Source organism: Cryptomeria japonica, chromosome 8 (assembly GCF_030272615.1).
Source record: "Cryptomeria japonica chromosome 8, Sugi_1.0, whole genome shotgun sequence".
NCBI classification, from domain to species: Eukaryota; Viridiplantae; Streptophyta; class Pinopsida; order Cupressales; family Cupressaceae; genus Cryptomeria; species Cryptomeria japonica.
Window position 1 is genome coordinate 403764068 of NC_081412.1, and position 19255 is coordinate 403783322.

The window sequence follows — 19255 nt, forward strand, 5'->3', positions numbered from 1 at the left end:
TTTTCAACCAACAAGACTAAAACAAAATTTTGTAAAAAATGTGACAATTTAGGTTGCCTTAAATCTTGTACTGTCAGCCAAGTTTTGATTCCCAAATTTCAACTATTAGCCACTAAAAAATCTATATGAAATATATGTTGGCATATATAATAGATTTTAGATTTCAAACATTACATTCGTTTCACTATTTCACAATTATATGGCATTTCAGTTTTAAATATTTGAAGTTGTTTTACATTTTTATCTAGATTGAGATTTCCACAAAATTTTTAGATTTCAGTTGCAACATTTGCCTAACTTTAAGCACTTCAAGAATATATGGGATTTTCTTTGGTCTACTTTGTGTTGATAGTCATAATCATAGTTAGCAGACTCAGTGAGTAATTGGCAAGTCACTAAGTTCTATGGTGAATGTTTGATGATTTTTGGGGAGTACTCATTGGGGGCTTGGTGATTCTGAGCCCTTGACTCGTGTGGTGCATAAAAACATAGATTAAAGATTCCAAAAATGCTTTTTTTGGCTATATAAGCACTGTTATTTGCCTTTAAAAGAATTAAAAATTATGAAAATGGTGTGCACCATGAAGGTATCTGTGGTTTTGAAAGTCTTCATTTGTGTATGTACTAGGGACACTGCTAAACCCACCAAATTCATTTGATTCATTTTGTAGCTGTATTCTGCATAATGTTATGTTTTTCTTTCTTTCTTTCTTTCTTTTTTCCCTCTTTTTTTTTTTATAAATTTAACTATTTTTTAAGTTGTTGGGTTTACGCTAAGTCAATTTTTTGTGGTTTGTTGAGTCTGAGTTTGCGAACATGGTCATAATAATTCTCTTCATCCATTCATTCTTGTTTTTCCTATCCAATTCAATTTTTTTTAAGCAAACTGAAACAAATTAACTAACCCCAATTTATATCATGGAATTGTTATCAGTAAAGCTTGTAACCTAGTTGAGCTCTTAACTCAGCAACCCAGTTAAACATTAGATCACTTTCAGGTTCTATAATGAAAGTGAACCTTTAGAGAAGGCTAGTTCCTATGTTTGCTTCCTAAATTCTATTCTAAACTGATATTTCTCGAGGAAAAAGTGAGGAATGCTTTAAAAAAAGAACCTACAGCTATGATGGTGATGTACCAAATTGATATTTTGGCCCGCAATACTGCTTTCTATACACACAATTGCCCATTAACCAACACTAATTGTGGAACTCAATGTTTTGCATAATTGTTTCACAAAAAGGTTTAGTTTGGGGTGGTTTTTAGAAGGCAAACGTTGTATTTTTCACATCTAAAATCTGTTTGAATATAAACACCATCAATGACCTCCACTTTGTAAGTGTTTTCTGCCTAAAGATGTTTGACCATTAGACATATAATGGAGGCTTTACAAGCAAAACTCAGTAAAATACATACAATAGGCAATACCCTTCATCTCTACACTCCATGTAATGTCCCCTACCTGATTACATAGATAATCTATTTCAATATACTAAAATTGATTGAGAGACTAAACATGAAGCCAGTCATTTATATTCTTCAATTTATTAGTTATTAACGAGTACTTATGTATTTTCCTCATTAGACGATTAATTTCGTTATTCCTCTTATTGACTATTTCCTAAGAGTTCTTTCTGATTTTTTATCTAATATTATTATTAATTTTTTTATCAAGATATATATATATATATATAACCAATTACTAATGTATTTGCTAATTATCTTTTTATATAAATCATTAATACTACCACTGTTAAAAACCATTAGTTATAAATATATTTAGTGGTTGGAATAGACAGACAGATCTGACATATGTCAGATCTGGTCTGCCACTGTTATGAAATTATCTATTACTATCATACATAATGCAGTCTATGTTAATATTATTGTTATTAAATTGCATTATCAGGCTTCCATATATTAAGCATGCATATTTAGCACATCACCGTGCATACCACCAAGAACAAAGATGTTACTGCCTGTAAATTAATAACTGTTATGTTCTAATCTGATCAAATGGTCCCTTCTTAACATAATCGCTGCTCTGATCAAATGGTTCCTTCTTAACATAATCGCTGCTCTGATCAAATGGTTCCTTCTTAACATAATCGCTGCTCTATCAATATGGTCCTCCCTTTTAAACAAAAGTGACTGATATCCTTAAGTAACTGCTACCTCTCACATATTAAATATTGCATATTATAATTGTTGGTCTCCATCATACTAATTGTGACTCTTCATAATATGCTAATGGCATTTCTTCATGATTAAGAAGTCTTACTAATGGTTGTCTTTAATAACCCACTACATTTGTTATCTCCACCTTAGCCGATTTCCTTGATGGATATTTATTTAGTCTATTCAATTAGTCTTCCTCATTGATTAGGAAATTGGTAATATGCCTTTACTTGATCGATTCCAATATGCTTTGTTGACTTCTTGATATATCGATTAACTATTAATTCCTTATGATTGCCAGATATGTTGTTGATCGAGCCAATCAATTAACCTTCCTCCCAGCAGCTATAATGATAATTTGCATTGACTATTGTGATTGCTCTTAATAAATCGTTGCCTAACAATTCTTAAATAATCTTTATATTTATCCTTATTTATGTTAATTTTATTATTATTCTTATTATTAAATATATAAGTTATATATTTATTTAATATGTATATTTATTATTTTAAATATATAAATTTTGTTTATGTAAACTATGTTTATAATCTAATATATAATTTATTTTTATGATATAATATTAATTTTATTTTTATTTGAATATTTCAATATTAGTAATAAATATTAATTAAATAATAATATTTAATAAATAAATTTCAAATAGTCATTCGATTGTAATTACTATATTAATTAATATTAATAATTACTTTGTTTAGGATATATATATATATATAATGATCAAGGAGGGGACATGACAGTCCGCCCTTTCCGAAATTGCTTGTCCTCAAGCAATTGACAACTTCCTTACACTGAGTCATCTCCCAATAAACACAAGGTATACATATTTATATAGACACAAAGCATACATGAAGTATACACACAATACATGTAAAAGATAATGAGGCATGAAGCTTGAATACATTTAGTACACATGAAGCATGATGCATTAAGAGTATGTAAGACATGGATGGCATGAAGTAATACACACAAAGTCATTTAAACACATGCAGGGCTTGAAGTATACATGGAAATATTGAAGCTTACATGTCACATGGATGTGCAAAGCATGTATATGAAACACACACGGAGTAAACACTCTATGTACAGCCCAATGCATCAAGCATACACATGAATACATAAGTCATGAGTCATACATATGAATACACATAAGGTGTAAATCCAAGCATATAAGACAAGAAGCATCTACATAAAACATGGGGGATACACATGAATATACACAAGACGTGAAGCTTATGTGTAATATAAGTAAACACAATCAAGGCTTGCAATCTACATGTGAAATTCATGTAGTACATAAAGTATGGAGTATACACTTGAATTTGCTTAAGTAGCATGTTCACATAGGAAGTCGCTTAAGTCAGGAAGTATATATGTGAATGCATATAAATTCACTTAAGCTATAGGGCATACAAAGCATGAAATATATACATAAACACACGTATGGATCATATATGGAAAATATATGCGAATCATCCACAAGAATACATTCAAGGCATGAATAAAACATGTAGACATATAAATGCATGTAAGGCATGAAGTATATGTGTTAGGCATGATACACGACAGACACGTAAGCATGAAGCAATGCACTTAAATACACATGAGAGGTGCAAAAAGCATGATGTATGAAGTAATATACGTTAGGCATGGAGCATAGATGTAAGGCATGGAGTATTCATGTAAGCACAGAGTAGTATGCAAATACATTGAGGCACGAAGTATAAGACATGTAAGGATTGAAGCAATACACATAAGGTACAAAGCATGTATAAGAAAGGCACTCATGGAGTGGATACACTAAAGACACATCAGTCATAAGGCACAGATAAAGACACAAGGCATACATGCTGAATCATATCAGACATGAAGCAAACATATGAATACACGTAGTATTGAAGCATACATGCTGAAAACATGACAACATTGGGCATTCTCATAATCATCCATACAAAACACCCATAATGAAATGTTAAAATATTATCAAATATGGTGAATAGTTGTTAATCTGTTGTATGCTTAGCTCTCATAGATTGCATGAGTCTCCTCTTCCTCATTCTCCTCTACCTTACAAGATGGTAGATTTATTGTGCCAAGGGCGCATGACATAGTCTACATGCGGCTCCCGCAAGGTTTTCTACCCCTCTGGAACATTATCGTCATGTGATCGGTTTACTCTGCCTCTCCCCTCCACACACTCCCTATCTCTGTAAGTATTAGAGAAAGAAGAAGAATTGAATCCCTACAATCTATGGAATAATGATTAATAATATAGAAAACACATAATTATCTGCAAATATACATGAAACATATATCTAAGAGAAACATATATATAATGTACGTGAATGCACTTAAAGCAATAAGTACACACAAAAAACATGAAGTATACACATAGGGCATAGAGAATACGCATGAATATACTTAAGGCAAGTGGCATTCACATGAAAACACATGAAGTATAAATTATACATGTATGACACATAGATATGAGCAAGACATTAGGCATATACATTGCAAGGCATGAATATACACATGGAAACACTTGCATTATAATCATACATATGAATACACATAAGGTATGAAACACTCATATGAATACACATAAATCATATAGGACATGAAGCATACATACAAATATATGAGCATTCATGAAACAAACGCTGACTGAATAGTTGCAAGTCATGAATCATGAATGCACGTAAGGCATGAAGTACATATGTCAGGCATAAGGCAATGAATACATTAAGCACGTAGAGCATGAAACATTACACTCTAATACACGCTAGTAGGCATTAAGCATACATGAGAAATGTCCTTATGGAGTAAATGAGTGTAAGGCAAACACAAGTACACATATGAAGAGTACACTTAGAGTAAGTATGCAGTTTAAAACACATTGGATTGATCCACGCTTGCCAATCAATTCATATCTTTGGGACTATTCTAGATCAACCAAAAGTAGAACCACAATGAATAAATTGTTAATTTGTTGTATGATTTACTTCCCATAGGTACATGAGACTCCTCTTCCCTATTCTGCTAAACGTTACAAGATGGAAGATTTACTGGGCCAATGGCGCATGACACAGTCTACATGCGGCTCCCTCAAGGTTTTCTACCCGTCTTGGGACATTTCCGCCATGTGACCGATTTACTCTGCCTTTCCCCCACACACTCCCTGCCTTTGCAAGTATTAGAGGAAGGCGAAGAATCAGATCACTGCAATCTATAAGTTAAGAATTCAATTTAATATGGCATTATTTGAATTACAATGTCAATTATTTACTTAGGGAAAGAAGCATTCAAATGAATACACATTTGGTATGAAGTATACTTGTAAGCACATAAATACAAGCAAGGCATTAAGCACATACATAAGCATTCACATAAATAAACTTTAAAGCAGGGAGCATATAAATACACATAGAACATGAAGCATATACATGGCAAGGTATGAAACCTATATGAATATATGTATGGCATGAGCCATGTGCCTGTGAAAACCTGCTAGGTAAAGAACATACATGACGATTGAGTCTAGTAATCACAAATATTCACAAGGTAGGAAGACACTTGTAAGGAATGAAATATTCATTTGAATAGTGCACACATATTAAAGAGCAATGTTGTAGTTTTGTCCCACAGGATGGCAGGATTATGCTTTGATACCACTTGTAATGTCCCCTACCTGATTACATAGATAATCTATTTCAATATACTAAAATTGATTGAGAGACTAAACATGAAGCCAGTCATTTATATTCTTCAATTTATCAGTTATTAACGAGTACTTGTGTATTTTCCTCATTAGACGATTAATTTTGTTATTCCTCTTATTGACTATTTCCTAAGAGTTCTTTCTCATTTTTATCTAATATTATTATTATTTTTTTTATCTACACACACACAGACACACACACACACATATATATTATTTTTTTTTTTATCAAGACACACACACACAGATATATATATATAACCAATTACTAACGTATTTGCTAATTATCTTTTTGTATAAATCATTAATACTACCACTGTTAAAAAACATTAGTTATTAATATATTTAGTGGCTGGATGGACAGACAGATCTGACATCTCGTCTGCCACTGTTATGAAGTTATCTATTACTATCATACATAATGCAGTCTATGTTAATATTATTGTTATTAAATTGCATTATCAGGCTTCCATATATTAAGCATGCATATTTAGCACATCACCGTGCATACCACCAAGAACAAAGATGTTACTGCCTGTAAATTAATAACTGTTCTGTTCTAATCTGATCAAATGGTCCCTTCTTAACATAATCGCTGCTCTATCAATACGGTCCTCCCTTTTAAACAAAAATGACTGATATTCTTAAGTAATCGCTACCTCTCACATATTAAATATTGCATATTATAATCGTTGGTCTCCATCATACTAATCGTGACTCTTCATAATATGCTAATGGCGTTTCTTCATGATTAAGAAGTCTTACTAATAGTTGTCTTTAATAACCCACTACATTTGTTATCTCCACCTTAGCCGATTTCCTTGATGGATATTTATTTAGTCTATTCAATTAGTTTTCCTCATTGATTAGGAAATCGGTAATATGCCTTTACTTGATCGATTCCAATATGCTTTGTTGACATCTTGATATATCGATTAACTATTAATTCCTTATGATTGCAAGATATGTTGTTGATCAAGCCAATTAATTAACCTTCCTCCCAGCAGCTATAATGATAATTTGCATTGACTATTGTGATTGCTCTTAATAAATCGTTGCCTAACAATTCTTAAATAATCTTTATATTTATCCTTTTTTATGTTAATTTTATTATTATTCTTATTATTAAATATATAAATTATATATTTATTTAATATGTATATTTATTATTTTAAATATATAAATTTTGTTTATGTAAACTATGTTTATAATCTAATATATAATTTATTTTTATGATATAATATTAATTTTATTTTTATTTGAATATTTCAAGATTAGTAATAAATATTAATTAAATAATAATATTTAATAAATAATTTTTAAATAATCATTCGGTGGTAATAACTATATTAATTAATATTAATAATTACTTCGTTTAGGATATGTAATGATCAAGGAGGGGACATGACACTCCATGCCCTCCTTACTCCTTTTAAGAGGACTGTCCATTCCATTCATGAACTGTTATGTGACTTGTTTGGTGTGTCACTGTGTTTAAACCCTTGCACATATTTGTCTTGCTTAGCATTATGACACATTCTTCCTGAAGCTTTCCTCTATTTCTTTGTATGGAACTGTGTCACTTTTTGCTTAATGACCTTGGTCTCTTCCTTTCTTCACACTCTTTTAATCTTGATGAATGCATTTCCCTTGCAAGGACAGTGTCTTCTCCAGTTAGCATGAAGGTGTTTGACCCTTTCAAGAAGTTGTGAATGGTTTTTGCTCCTTTGGTGTTTTTTTTTTCCGCTCTATCCTTCATGCTCACCTGTGGTTCTTAATACTCAGTGTACCATGCTTTTGGCATGTCATTGTCATTAGAAGTTGTTGGATCTTCAGACCACTGCTCTCTGAGCCTGTTTAGGAGTGTCTTCTTGCCCATCATTTCTCATGCCTAAACTTTGACTGTCCTTTGTCACTGTCTATGAAATTACCTGCCATGACTGCCCTTTTGCTTAGAGACCTAATGTCACTATATAGGTGTTGTCACCAGCTTGACCATCTCACTGTTTTCTTAACTATCACTGTAACTTGCTCATTGCAGTGTCATAAATGATTGCCATAGACAACTGAAGGTACTACTGTACTTCCCTCTTCTCTGTTCTGACAGGTCTGTCATGTCTTTAGGCTCTGTGGACTGTGTTTTGTGGTTACTTGATGAAATTCTGTCCACTGTGCTTTGTGTGAAGACTGTTGCTTTTAATGTTAAAAATTTGTCTGTCACACTTTGAAGCTATAATATGAGCGAAAAAATATTTCTCCAAAATAAGATCTTGCCACAATTGGCATTGGAGACAACTTCTCAAGTGCCATTGCCATCATATCAAAAATTGGTCTAAGATCTTGAACCTGTTTTATGTGTTCCATGCGACTCTTCAATGACATCCTTAATAGAAACATTCCAATTAACCTTCAGTAGGCCTTTTGCCTCAATTGTGACTTGAATACTTTTATGTAGGTGCCCCATGGATCGCTGATTTCACCAGATCCAGCAACTGTTGGTTTTGATCTAGCTTGTCTACCCAACATAGTAGCAGTCTCAATTATGTCAGTTCTTATCTGAGGTCAGTGCACTACACTCTTGTTGCCCAGGTGTCTCAAAAGCAAGCGATCATTTTATGTACTGTCCATCAAGTATGACATACCATGAAGAGTTAGCAATAACCAACCCATGCCGAATGCTTTCCCATATCAAAATATTTAAATATGTGTTCTAGGACATAGCGTACTGTAGTTATTTCCTTTGGCAGTCTAACCATATTTTGAATACAAATTTGAGACCAACCCTTAGGTGTTTCCATCTACTCTCATGGAAATTCATTTCCAAATCTCCTGTTCTCCACATCTGCTCCATACAACATCTCTATTTGCTTCCATTCCATTGGCATGGCCAGTGGGAGATGCATTTATATTCACCACTAAAATATGCAAGAAAAATCTTTTGCATCGTGAAAAAATCTTCTAAGCTCACAATATTATTCCATCTGATACATGCATTAAAAATCCCAACCTTTAAAGCAAGCTGTGATAAAGCAATATGAAGCATACCTGGCCAAAGATGAGGAGAAAACTCTCAGATCAGGCGATGTGGGGAAAGCTTGAATGAGTCTTTGCAATGTGCCCTGACATCATGCCATGCCATTCTCCCTTTGTCCGCAACGTGGGCGAACCCCTCATTTCATCCCTCAACATGGAGCCTCTGTCTCCTTTTGCAATGTGCTCTTACGTGCCAATTCTTCCTCAGAAAATCCGCAATAAGGTAAATAACTGGGGTGTGTTGTTGCTGTTCTTGCGCCAGATATGAAGGCTTCTTCATGTACTGAAAACCCTACCTTGTGCTATGTGGATGAAAAAACCTTAAAGTCCCAAAACGATCAAACTTTGACCTCTCAACTTTTTTCAAGGAAAAATTACCCCCCCTTAAAAGTGGGCTTGGAAAGACACCGAGGGATCTTAATGGTTGCTAGCATGTAAATAACCAACGGATAAAGCAACATACCAAACTTTGTAAATGACTTTATAACACTATTTTAGTTCTTAAACTAAAATAAGTTAACAGGAAAAATGTATGTAGATTTTGTAGGTGACCATTGAAACATTGAACCATGGAAGCAATGCTAAGCATAGAATTATCAATTATGTGTTCTTTTGTCTATAATCTACTACAAGGCTAAACTGCATGGACAAAGCCTAAAGCATTAAACTTTAAAAAGAAGGCATATGCAATGAAATTGCATTGCTATCAAAACATTCAACATTCAAAAGAAGGCACATACAATGAAATGCATTGATACATCCATCTCACCTCAAAAGCACATGCAAATATATTAATCAAGTTCAATCTCGTAAGCAAATGTTTATTCAAAATATTGTTATGAATTTTATGCTGTGCTGATGCATATGATATGATACTATCTCTGTCATGGTTGGAATGACAGTACTAACTGTAATTAGTTACAGTCATAACAATAAGCTACATTAACATTAGTGTGATGGTACTGGTTATATGATCACATATATCATTATATATAATACAAATGACTTCAAGCACAAATTATATTGCTTATCCTTTATTTTTTCGTCATACTGTTTGCTTGTTATTGTACGTTTAAATTTAATACTGTCATTCAACTCTACAGAAAATGGGCATGTTGAAGGAATCTATCAGAGACTGCAGCCGTGCTATTAAGTTCCATCCATCTCACTCAAAGGTAATGCTATTTTTTGATATAGCTCGTCTATGAAAAATCATATTAGCCATATTTGGAACGTGAACTGATTGAGTGCTGGACACATTTTATAGGTAAATTTAGGCAGCTAACATCTATAACAAAATGGATATGTATGCTAATCATTTATATGTGTGTATATGTATATGTATATGCTTATGTATAGATGTAGATGCAGATGTATATGTACATCTATATTTATATAGTGTATGTATATATATAGATGTAAATGTAGATGTACATCTAAATTTATATATATGTATATGTTTATATATAGATGTATACATATGTATATGTATGTACATATTCATGTGTGTATACATATATGTATGTATGCATGCATGCATGTAGTTGTGTTGAAATATTTGTCATTGATGTCGAGGAATAAGTTGCAGATCATTGGGGAAGATTATCCACGTTGAAGAAGTCCTCATCCACATTGAACAAGTTGCAGATCTGATCCATATTGGAGAAGCCCTCATCCACGCTGAAGATCATTGTTGCCATGGACCAATATGATTAAAGATGTTACAGACCCGATACAACATATATAGTTATTCATGACATCGAGTAACATATATAGAAGACAAGTTAACGATAATATGTTAGTATTATTTAAGCATTGAAAATGCTTATGATTAACGTCAATTTGTTAGCATTATCTAACAAGCATTGAAGACTCTTGTGAATAACATATTGAAGACTAATAATGGACCGGTCTAAATAAATCGGTAATAAAGTTTTAATTAATAAGCAGCGATAACACTATTAAGTGTTCATTAACTATCTTGGAGACCGATGTAATTATGTAGCATAATCAATTCTTATTACTGATTGGTGGTTGGGTATGAATCGATTTATCCAAACAATGTGGCTTTTATGTTTAATTGGGGTATGTCTCTTCGTGAAGAGACAAGTAAATAGATATATATACATATTTGAAATCAGCTTCATTGTGTGTGTGGAGTGTGAAATAATAGGAGGAGGCTGGCGCATACCATACTTCTACATATACGCCAGATTTTGAAGGATAATTGAAGAAAGGTATTGCAGATTTATGAGCAAGAGCAGAAATCTGAGGACAAGTTTTGCCACTGTTATTTAATGAATTATGAAGTCAATTATTTAAAGTGCATTTAAGTTATATTGGGGGCCCACTTTAAGAGATGATATATTAAATGTTTTTAAAGTATATTTTATTATAAGTGATAAAGTGTTATTTAAAGAGAGATAGAAGTGTTTAATAACGTATACTTTATATTGTGTACCAAATGGAGGGAAAAGTAAATGAAATTAAAGTGAAATTAAATGAGATGAAGCCAAATGCAAATTAAATATTATATGAAGGCTTTTGAAAAGGGATTTCATTCATTCTTTTGTGCATCTATTTCATGGGTTTTCTATGCAAGAAGGAGCCGAGGGTTTCTGTCTTCAGCCAACCATTGGAGATCGATAATTCTTCAGTGTTGCAACCATTTGAGGTGGTGAAATATCCATTGAATTTGGCTTATAGAAGAGCTTCATTCAAAGGCTCTATTTGTGCTAAATTTGTAAGAACTCGTTTAAGTCTCAGGCAGAATTGGAGGACATACTGATTTATTTGACTTTTCCAGCTAGGGTGTTTTGGTACCAGTTGGGCAAGGCGTGAGCATATGGTCAGAGGGTCTTAAAGCATTCTGAAAGTAACTCTAACCAAGAATGTGCCCAAGATGGACTAACATATGGTCAGAGGATCTTGGTGCATGCTGAAAGCAACTCTAACCAAGAATGTGCCCAAGATGGACTAACATATGGTCAGAGGATCTTTACAATTACAACTGCTGAAAGGAAAACTCGACACCAAGCATGTGCTTTCAAACCCAGGGTGGGAATGGAGCTACCATATGGCGGAGATGGTAAGAACTTAGAAATGGAATTAAATGTAAATAACAAGCGTGAAATGAAAATGAGCAGAAATGCTGCCAGTACTATTGTTCAGCTTACAATATGATAGTAAATGCTTGCCAAGATCATAGGATTAAGACTATACAATGCTGTAACAATATAGAAGGCTCTTTCGGGCTTAACAAAAATGATAAGTCCAAGAAATTCTACTCAAGGATCAATCTTAATATTCTGATTTATGACAGACCTGCACGTGAAATGCTTAATCAGCAACACATGGAATCACTAAAATGCTCATTACTCTCTCAATACTAGTCCGAATGACCCAAAACCAAAAGCAACATGCCAATTGATTTTTGGCATAATCAGTGAGCAACATGTCCTTCCAATCAGCAGTGAGCTCACACAATGAACTCAGATGAGGTCTCCTAGATAGAGCATTAGCCACAATATTGTTTTTCCCTTTGACATACTCAATGTCAAAATCGTAAGCTTGAAGCTTACTCACCCACTTTTGTTGTCTCTCGTTCAAATCCTTCTGATGCATGAAGTGCTTGAGACTATTGTGATCAGTCTTGACCACAAATTTGCTCCCCACCAAATACTGTCTGAACTTAGCTAATGCATGCATGATTGCAAGCATTTCCTTGTCATAGATGGAGTAGTTCCTTTCAACACCTCTTAATTTTCTGCTCTCAAACACAATGGGATGCTTGTCTTGCATCAAAACAGCCTCAACACCTTCTCCAGATGCATCACACTGTAGCTCGAAGGGCTTGGAGAAATCTGAAATTGCCAAAACCGGAGAAGAGCTCATGATCTTCTTAAACTTATCAAAAGTAGTTTGAGCCTTTTCTGTCCAACAAAAAGCTCCCTTTTTCGTGAGGTCAGTAAGAGGAGCAGCGTTCTGTGAATAGCCCTTCACAAATCTTCTGTAAAAACCACAAAGACCCAAGAACCCTTTCAAATGAGTCAAGTTCTCTGGGGGTGGCCAATCAACTATTGCCTTGATCTTTTCGGGATCAAGCTTCACTCCATCAACACTGATTATGTGACCAAGGTAAAGTAGCTCCTTCATTCCAAATTCACATTTGGATTTTTGGCAAACAGACTTTCTGATTCAAGGATGCTAAGCACTTCCTCTACGTGCTTGAGGTGTTCTTCCCATGTCCTGTTGTAGATTAGAATGTCATCAAAAAAGATTAACACGAAGTTCCTCAACTGCTTCTGAGAGACTTTGTTCATACAAGACTGGAAGGTAGCAGGAGCATTAGTCAACCCAAATGGCATGACTAAAAACTCGAAGTGACCATAGTGACATCTAAATGCTGTCTTCTCAACATCAGACCCTCTCATCCGAATTTGGTAGTAGCCCGACCTCAGATCAATCTTTGAGAAGAACTTGGCTCCATGTAGCACATCTATGAGCTCATCTATCCTTGGAATGGGGTATCAATTTTTGATGGTGCTTTGATTCAAAGCACGATAATCCACACACATGCGAATGGTACCATCCTTCTTCTTCACAAGAACAATTGCTGAAGCGAAAGGACTCTTACTTGGACGAATGAAGCCCATCTCCAAGAGTTCCTTAATGTTTTTCTCAATCTCATCCTTTTGCTTCTTAGGGTACCGATATGGAGTTGTGATAACTGGTTTAGCCCCTTCCTTGAGCTCTATGACATGCTCTGAGCCTCGTTCGGGAGGTGGCCCAGGAGGTAAATCAGCAAACACTTTACTCTTCCTAGTGAGTAAGGACTCGATATCAGGAGGGTAGTCCCTCTTTGTTTCAACCGGACTAGCTGGGAGAATCATACATTCCGCAGCCCACTCAACTTGATCATGTCGAATCAACTTTGCCATTCGCTTGAATGACACGATCCGAGGTCCACCGTTAGACATTCCTCTTAACACCACCTTCTTCCCATCAGATTGAAACTTGAGCTCCATGGTTTGCAGATTTAGGGAGATCTCTCCAAGTGAACGTAGCCATTGAATGCCTAGGACGGCATCCGTATCTCCAATGTTGACTACATAGAAGTCATCCTTGACTTCGTAGTTGCCCAATTGCATAGACATATTTGGGATCTTCTTGGTGCAAGAAATGTGAAACCCATCAGCAACCATAACCTTGAAGCCTTCAAAATCTTTTGTTTGCAGCCCTTTCTTTGCCACCACCAGTTCATCAATGAAGTTATGCGTTGCTCCAGTATCAATCAAAGCAACTATTCGCTGCCCCTTAATCATCCCTCGAACCTTGAAGGATTCATTTTTTTGAAAGCTCGAAAGTTGAGCCAAGGTACCCCCACTTCCTTTTTCACCTTCAAATTCTTCAGGAACCCTTTCCACTTCGCTGTCATCACAATCTGATTGCTGGTCTGAAGAATCAGAATTGCTTTCTCTAGCTGAATAGTATTCAATTTGATGAATTTTGACTCCCTTTGGGCAAATATGATCTTGGGACCATTTTTCTCTACACCGGAAACATAACCCCTTTCTTCGGAGTTCGTTAAGTGTCTCTAGATCCAGCCTTGTGACATGAGTGTTATTATGTTTGAACTCCTTATGGTGAGGTCCCTTTCCTTTATCCTTTTTGTGAAATAATGGCTTGGATTGAATTTTTTCCTTAGGAGCAGCCCACTCCATATTTCTTGCTTTTTTCATTGCCTCTTGTAAGGAGGGTGGATCGAAAGCTTTAATCCAACCCTTGAGTGGTTCCATAAGCCCTTCACCGAATAGGATCACCAACCGCCTCTCGGTGATTCCCGTGACCATTATTGAAAGCCTTTGAAATTCAGCTATGTAAGCATCGACTGTGCCATGTTGTCTAAGTTGTGCCAATTCTCTAAAATGCACTTTTGGATCCTTTTTCTCGAATCTCTCTATGAGCCTATTGGTGAACTCATCATAGGTAGTGATCGACCAATGCCCCAAGGTGACTAGATCATGGTACCACCATTCGTGTGCTACCCCATCTAAATGAAGTGTAGCAAACTTGATTGCCTCCTCTTCTGTCATGGGTCTAAGAGCTAGATAGTTGTCTAACTTCTGTATCCAAGCTTTAGCTGAACTACTATCACTCCCGTCAAAATGTGGAAGCATAACCTTGTTGATTGCTTGATGCAAATCCCTCTGTACTGTTGCTTCCCTATGTTCACGATGTCTCCCATGTCCTTTATTCTTCCTTTTATGGTCCACGAAATCATTGTAAGACATGTCTAACTTGATTTCATCAGGAAGAGACTCATACTCAGCATGATCAAGTCTCAACTGTTCCACAATTGATGCATTCTCTCCCGGATCGGGTTGAGGGTTTATTGGTGCCAAGAAGGTGGGTTTAAAAGGCCTAGAAGAAATGTTTGTTCTATTTGAGGTATGCGGAGCAACATGTTCACTATGCTGGTTGGAGGCACTGTGTTCTCCGGTGTGCCCTTAATTGTTCTGTGAATTAGAACTCTGACCCATTTTCCCCATCATGAGAGATACCATATCCAATAAGGCATCCATCTTCCTCTCGAACCTCCTTCTCGGACCTGGTGTTCTTTCCCTTCCTTTTCCACTTTCATCCCGACTTCTTGCAAACCTCTCAGTACCACCCACTGGCCTTTCACTGTCCCCCATTTCTGTTTCCGGAGAAGACTCCCAATGAGCCCTCAAAACCTCTGATGCTGTCTGACCTTTAGGAACCTGATACCACTGAAACTGAAATTGATTTGCAGCCTTCTTATCTTCCCTTGCTAAGTATCTTCTTTCTCTGTCACTCATAGAAGGTTTGTTTCACAGGATATCAGGATGTGAGGCTCTGATACCACTGAAATATCCCAGACCAATTTTTTTCAATTTTTCAATTACAAAGAGTAATGCAACACACATCCGTTAGGGTTAGCACTTAAACCAAAACAATGCGGAAAACAACTCTAACCAAGAATGTACACCAGGATCTCGGATTGGGCAAGGCGTGAGCATATGGTCAGAGGGTCTTAAAGCATTCTGAAAGTAACTCTAACCAAGAATGTGCCCAAGATGGACTAACATATGGTCAGAGGATCTTGGTGCATGCTGAAAGCAACTCTAACCAAGAATGTGCCCAAGATGGACTAACATATGGTCAGAGGATCTTTACAATTACAACTGCTGAAACGAAAACTCGACACCAAGCATGTGCTTTCAAACCCAGGGTGGGAATGGAGCTACCATATGGCGGAGATGGTAAGAACTTAGAAATGGAATTAAATGTAAATAACAAGCGTGAAATGAAAATGAGAAGAAATGCTGCCAGTACTACTGTTCAGCTTACAATATGATAGTAAATGCTTGCCAAGATCATAGGATTAAGACTATACAATGCTGTAACAATATAGAAGGCTCTTTCGGGCTTAACAAAAATGATAAGTCCAAGAAATTCTACTCAAGGATCAATCTTAATATTGTGATTTATGACAGACCTGCACGTGAAATGCTTAATCAGCAACACATGGAATCACTAAAATGCTCATTACTCTCTCAATACTAGTCCGAATGACCCAAAACCAAAAGCAATGGCTCCCTATGAAGGAGGCGACCCAACCAATACCAAGAAATCAGACATTAACCCAACATATTATTTATCACGAACCCCAAGGCAATTCCCAGCAGTGACGCCAGGCAAGAATGGCGATTCTTCTCTATAAAATAAAACACTTCATAATTGAATCTGCAAATTTGCACAAAGGAGCGCCCAGCCAAAACAAGAGGAAATATGCAATACCCAGAATGAATATGTTTTTATTTTGAAATATATGAGTGAAACTACAAATCTGCCCTGCTAACTGCGACTCCCGAGAATGAAATGAAATGCAAATAACTGAACTTCAAGCACAACTCAAGCTACAATGCAATCCCCACTACAAACTCTCACAACTACACTAAATCACAACTAGTTGCTATCTTTCAAGCAAGAAGCAATGCCAAGGCTAGGAGGCATTCATTCCTCGAAGCAACCCCAATACCATTCGGGCAGAGTAACATTACAATAGACATAAGATGCCAAATGAAGGGAAGAGGCCTCCATTTATAAGCTTAACAAGGGATCTCTAGAGGCTTCTAGAAAGTGTGCCCTAATTTCACATTTGAATATTCTTCCAAGAGATGGCGCCACTTTTAAAAGCTTAATTAACCTTTATTCTAATTCACTTCCCTTCATAAAGTTGGCACCCCTTTTCATAAGCAAGATTTTAGACCTTAGGAAATATTAAATCCCTTCCATGATGCGTACACCCTTGAAGACCACCTTTTAAAACAACTTGAAGTGATGAAGCTAGGCCAAGGGGTCAACTTTAAAATATAACATTAAAACATAACATTATTTAAATGAAATGAACTTATCTATCCAAAAACATCCCAAGGCCAAAAGTGACGAAGCCAACTGAACCAACTGAAGAAGAGAACCAATTGTGTCGAAATAATCAGGATCACTCCCAGAAATAGAATTTACTAAAAATAGTAAATACCAAAAAGTGCTCAAAACGCAAAGCCGGACATACCACTGCGAAGCTCTTTGAAAACCCAGAAAGAATCCGTGATCCAAACTCTAATTCACGAGCAACAACAAACTCCAAAATTGGAAACCCTAATTTCACCCATTGAGTAGCCTACGGGTCTCCGAAATAGGCCATCGGTCAATTGAAACATTACGCCTGAGAAGGGGACATTACAACATTACAGATTGACATCACATTTTGGAATGCTTGCAATATGGTATTTGAGGCGATCGATGCCTCCATTAAGCATCTTTGTGTACAATAGACAAATCACATTCCTTGATATTATTCTCATTATGGCATATATCCAAAAGGGTCCATGACTTCGAATGGGTTTGCTTCAAATGGAACATTTCCCACTTGTTTGTTTTGAATCTAATGTGAAATTGGATGCCATTGTATGCTACTTGTAGTATTTTTACAGGCGATAACATAGCATTTAAATATTACAACAATTTGAACACGAAAAAGGTTAAAAAATATCATAAAATGTAAACTCTATGTTGAAGAAGAGAAATAAAAATGATGTCATTCACAAAAGCTTGTGTAAATTAGCAATAAAAATTTCATCGGTCAAACTCATTGCATTTAAAATGTAAAATTTATATTTTATAAATATTTTAACACGTTATAAAGATTTTACATGTTTAGAAGAAAAGAAAAAATATTATAAAAAATAACTACTTCAGAAACTCAAAATTCTTCAAATTCGCTCTGGGAAGCAGCTATAAACTCACTCCAATTTTCTTAAAATGCTCAAATGTTTGTGTGATCTTTCCCCATGGATGTGAAGAGTTTACTAAGGTAAAGACTTTATTTTCAATGTCTAAAACATGTTTTCTCCGTACCTAGGTTTCCACTTTAGCGTAGTGCAAGTTTTGCACTTAGGCTCATCTAGTACTTGCAAGTACTTGTGAGATTTGCCCTTGGGATTGCTCAGTATTTGCACAAGTCAAAGGATAAGACTCGCCAAAAACTCATCAAGTAAACATTGGAAAAACTTTGTGCTCAAGAAAATTTGCAATTACTCACTCAGTACTCAGCCAGTAGTTAAACTATAATTCTAATAACTGAAAATACTAAAAAATGTTTCAGTTCATTTCAAGCGAGTTTTAACTTTATGAGATCTAGAATATTATTCAAACTTATCCCAATCTTGAAAAGTTATTTTATTGATGATTAGAATCATATTGTGGTTTAACTTCAATTTTTTGACCATGACAGGCATGGTATTGTAAAGGGCAGGCAAATGTTGGTTTACAGAACTTTGAAGATGCCATCAATGATATGCATACAGCTCTTGCATTTGAGGAATCTTCTCTAGGAAAGAAACAAGTCAGATGTGAACTTGAACGTGTAGTGGAACAGTCCAAAAGAGCCAAGGAAGTACCAGAATGTTGGAGGGTAATTGATCAAGATGATATTCACATTGGAGGTAAATTTAGTTTAAGTACATAGGCATTTCCATATTTTTTTTCCCATTGGAATTAAATAGCAATTTCAAAGAAAGCTTATAGTCTACTACCAGCATATATTGAGAGGCTTTATGTATATTAGTTTTTAATGATTCTTGAAGGATGGATTATAAGAAATTTAAATGGCTAGTATTGGTATCTACTACTGTTTAATGTTGCATGGAAAGACAATGCTGAGCAGAAAAGTTTCCAAAATAAATATGAATCTTGATGAAGTATGGATAGGTTGGATATATTC

The 19255-nt window shown here is 35.3% G+C and overlaps 1 protein-coding gene across 1 annotated transcript in view; it reads left to right on the top strand.

The window, feature by feature from the left end:
* Window positions 1-19000, top strand: part of LOC131857684 (uncharacterized) — a 61016-nt gene extending 42016 nt beyond the window's left edge. The window contains exons 4-5 of the mRNA XM_059210386.1: window positions 10050-10121; window positions 18767-19000. Coding sequence (XP_059066369.1) covers window positions 10050-10121; window positions 18767-19000 — 306 coding nt within the window. The remainder of the gene's footprint in view (window positions 1-10049; window positions 10122-18766) is intronic.
* Window positions 19001-19255: the final 255 nt, after the last annotated feature.